This window comes from Zingiber officinale, chromosome 2B, assembly GCF_018446385.1.
Source record: "Zingiber officinale cultivar Zhangliang chromosome 2B, Zo_v1.1, whole genome shotgun sequence".
Classification (NCBI taxonomy): domain Eukaryota; kingdom Viridiplantae; phylum Streptophyta; class Magnoliopsida; order Zingiberales; family Zingiberaceae; genus Zingiber; species Zingiber officinale.
In genome coordinates this window covers 90,048,024-90,050,234 of record NC_055989.1, presented here as the reverse complement: position 1 = coordinate 90,050,234, position 2,211 = coordinate 90,048,024, and the positions used below count along the sequence as shown (strand labels likewise).

The 2,211-nt window shown below is 42.8% G+C and overlaps 1 protein-coding gene across 1 annotated transcript; it reads left to right on the top strand.

The window, feature by feature from the left end:
• The first annotated feature begins 729 nt into the window (after positions 1 to 729).
• Positions 730 to 1,921, top strand: LOC122049273 (transcription factor MYB86-like). The gene is made up of 3 exons (XM_042610679.1): positions 730 to 973; positions 1,089 to 1,218; positions 1,321 to 1,921. The coding sequence occupies exons 1-3, from the start codon at positions 832 to 834 to the stop codon at positions 1,763 to 1,765; spliced, it is 717 nt and encodes a 238-aa protein (XP_042466613.1). The 5' UTR covers positions 730 to 831; the 3' UTR covers positions 1,766 to 1,921.
• The last annotated feature ends 290 nt before the right edge of the window (positions 1,922 to 2,211 follow it).

The window sequence follows — 2,211 nt, the reverse complement described above, 5'->3', positions numbered from 1 at the left end:
TTTGAGTGAAATACCGCCCTGTCCTTATGGACGCCCGAACATCTGTTATGGTTCAGGGTAAAATCATAGAAACAAGTCCCTGGAGCCCGAACAGTTTTATGACCTTCCTGTCGTATACAGGGCTGCTCATCTCTTGAAGAATGTGAAACTAAGCCCCAAAGGGTAAAACTAACCTTTTGATGGATCATCCTCATAACTAGGGACTGGTTCCTATTTACTATAGTAATATCTCGAGCTGTTCAGATTCAGTCAGGTTATTAAGACCTATCCGACTGTACCTAGGATTGAGATGCTCGTTCCTCAAGCAAGACCGACCCTCAGGCCGACCGTCCTTGAATTGGGGACCTTAGAACTGATGAGATGTTAATCTCTACCCAAGGATGATCTTTTAACCGTCAACTTTTCTTGAGTTGGACCTCCACCTCATCTTGAATTCACCTTCCATGTCAGGCTTAAATTTTCATTTAACATCCCATATCAATTTAATTATCTATATACATTTTATCGTGAGACCGACTATATGAAAAGCTTGGGTCTAATGATACAAATTTTATTATTCCATTTGGTAACATGATCAAACTGAACTGCATTACTAGTTTATTAAACTGTACTTCACTGCATTATATTTCCTGCTTGTGAAATTTCTTGCGTCAGAAAAAATGGTAGCGCCTGTTTTGGAAGTCATGGAAGATCTCGATCGATCCTTGGAAGATCCTTTTCTAAAGGCCAGCGATCAGTGCCCCACCATCGGATAATCAAATCCAGTCGAAATGAGAGGCAGTTACATGATCCAACCGGCCTGCACATGCATTTGACCACATCACCAATTGCATGGCCATGCAGGGGAGGCACTCTGGCTGCTACAAGCAGAAGCTGAGGAAAGGCCTGTGGTCGCCGGAGGAGGACGAGAAGCTCTTCGACCACATCACCAAGCATGGCCATGGATGTTGGAGTTCAGTCGCCAAGTTAGCAGGTACGCACCATACATGCATGGTAGCTACTTAGTTCTATCTAGCTCTTCCTAATTAATTTAATTTGAATAATGGATTGATCGAGGGGGAAAAAACATTGGGGATCCAATTTCTCAGGTTTGCAGCGGTGCGGGAAGAGCTGCAGGTTGAGGTGGATAAACTACCTCAGGCCTGATCTCAAACGCGGCACGTTCTCGGAGGAGGAGCAGAGGCTCATAATCGAGCTCCATGAACTGCTAGGCAACAGGTGGATGATCTAGTTAGAACATTGATCGAATTTAATTATCTGTCGATCGATTCTGTGACATTTTGAATTTTTGTTTTTTGTTTTTTTGTTTCCTCCCTTCAGGTGGTCTCAGATCGCCTCCAGGCTGCCCGGAAGAACAGACAACGAGATCAAGAACTTCTGGAACTCCTGCATCAAGAAGAAGCTGAGGCTCCGAGCGGAGAAGCCGCCCGACGACGAGCTAGCCACTCCGTCGATGATCGAAAATTCGAACTGGTTCACCGGCGACAGAAGCAACGGCGGCGACACTTTCAGTACTCCGACTGCAAATCTACCTCGAGATGCTTCCTTTCTGCCTTTCCGGTATTCGGGAACAATGGAGCTGCAGAGCTGTGCTCCATGGCCGGCGTTGCCGCCGAATGAAGGAGCTGAAATCCACACCGGAGGCGACCCAGAGGACCTCAAGTGGTCGGAGTACCTCGACGGCACCATCAGATTCATGTACGGGATCGACCAAGGGAGGGAGCAGCAGCAGCTGAATCTCCATGTGCAGAAGAACTTCGAATAATTTGTCAGGCTGACAATTTTTATTTTTATTTTTTGTGATTTTTGTTCCCATTATTATTATTTATTTTTGTGATGATTTAAGAACAAAAGAGAATCTTGAGTCTGCATCAGCTTTCCTATTTCATAATATTGTTTCTGAAGAATGGCAATGTCAACTTGACGCAATAATGTGAAGAGACAACTGCATGCAGCTATCAACATGTACCTGTCCACTTCTTGCTTTAATCATCTGAAAACTACTGGAGCAGTCGCAGAAGTTCTTATTTTATTCCAGACCAAAATACACTTGCAATTACGAAATTATCATCCAACTTTGAGATTTATTTCTCAATTTTTTTTTTCTAATTTATGCCTGATGTATTTAAAAAATAACTTTGTTATAATATTGATTTTCAAACTACAACATCATACTAATATTGATTGGTGTTATTTTTTAAAAATTAAAAT

Excerpts from the sequence above, each read along its gene's own strand:
- LOC122049273 (XM_042610679.1), top strand. The coding sequence starts at position 832 with ATGGCCATGCAGGGGAGGCACTCTGGCTGCTACAAGCAGAAGCTGAGG. Across the intron at positions 974-1,088 it reads TTCAGTCGCCAAGTTAGCAG|GTTTGCAGCGGTGCGGGAAG; the intron begins GTACGCACCATA and ends CCAATTTCTCAG. Across the intron at positions 1,219-1,320 it reads CATGAACTGCTAGGCAACAG|GTGGTCTCAGATCGCCTCCA; the intron begins GTGGATGATCTA and ends TCCTCCCTTCAG.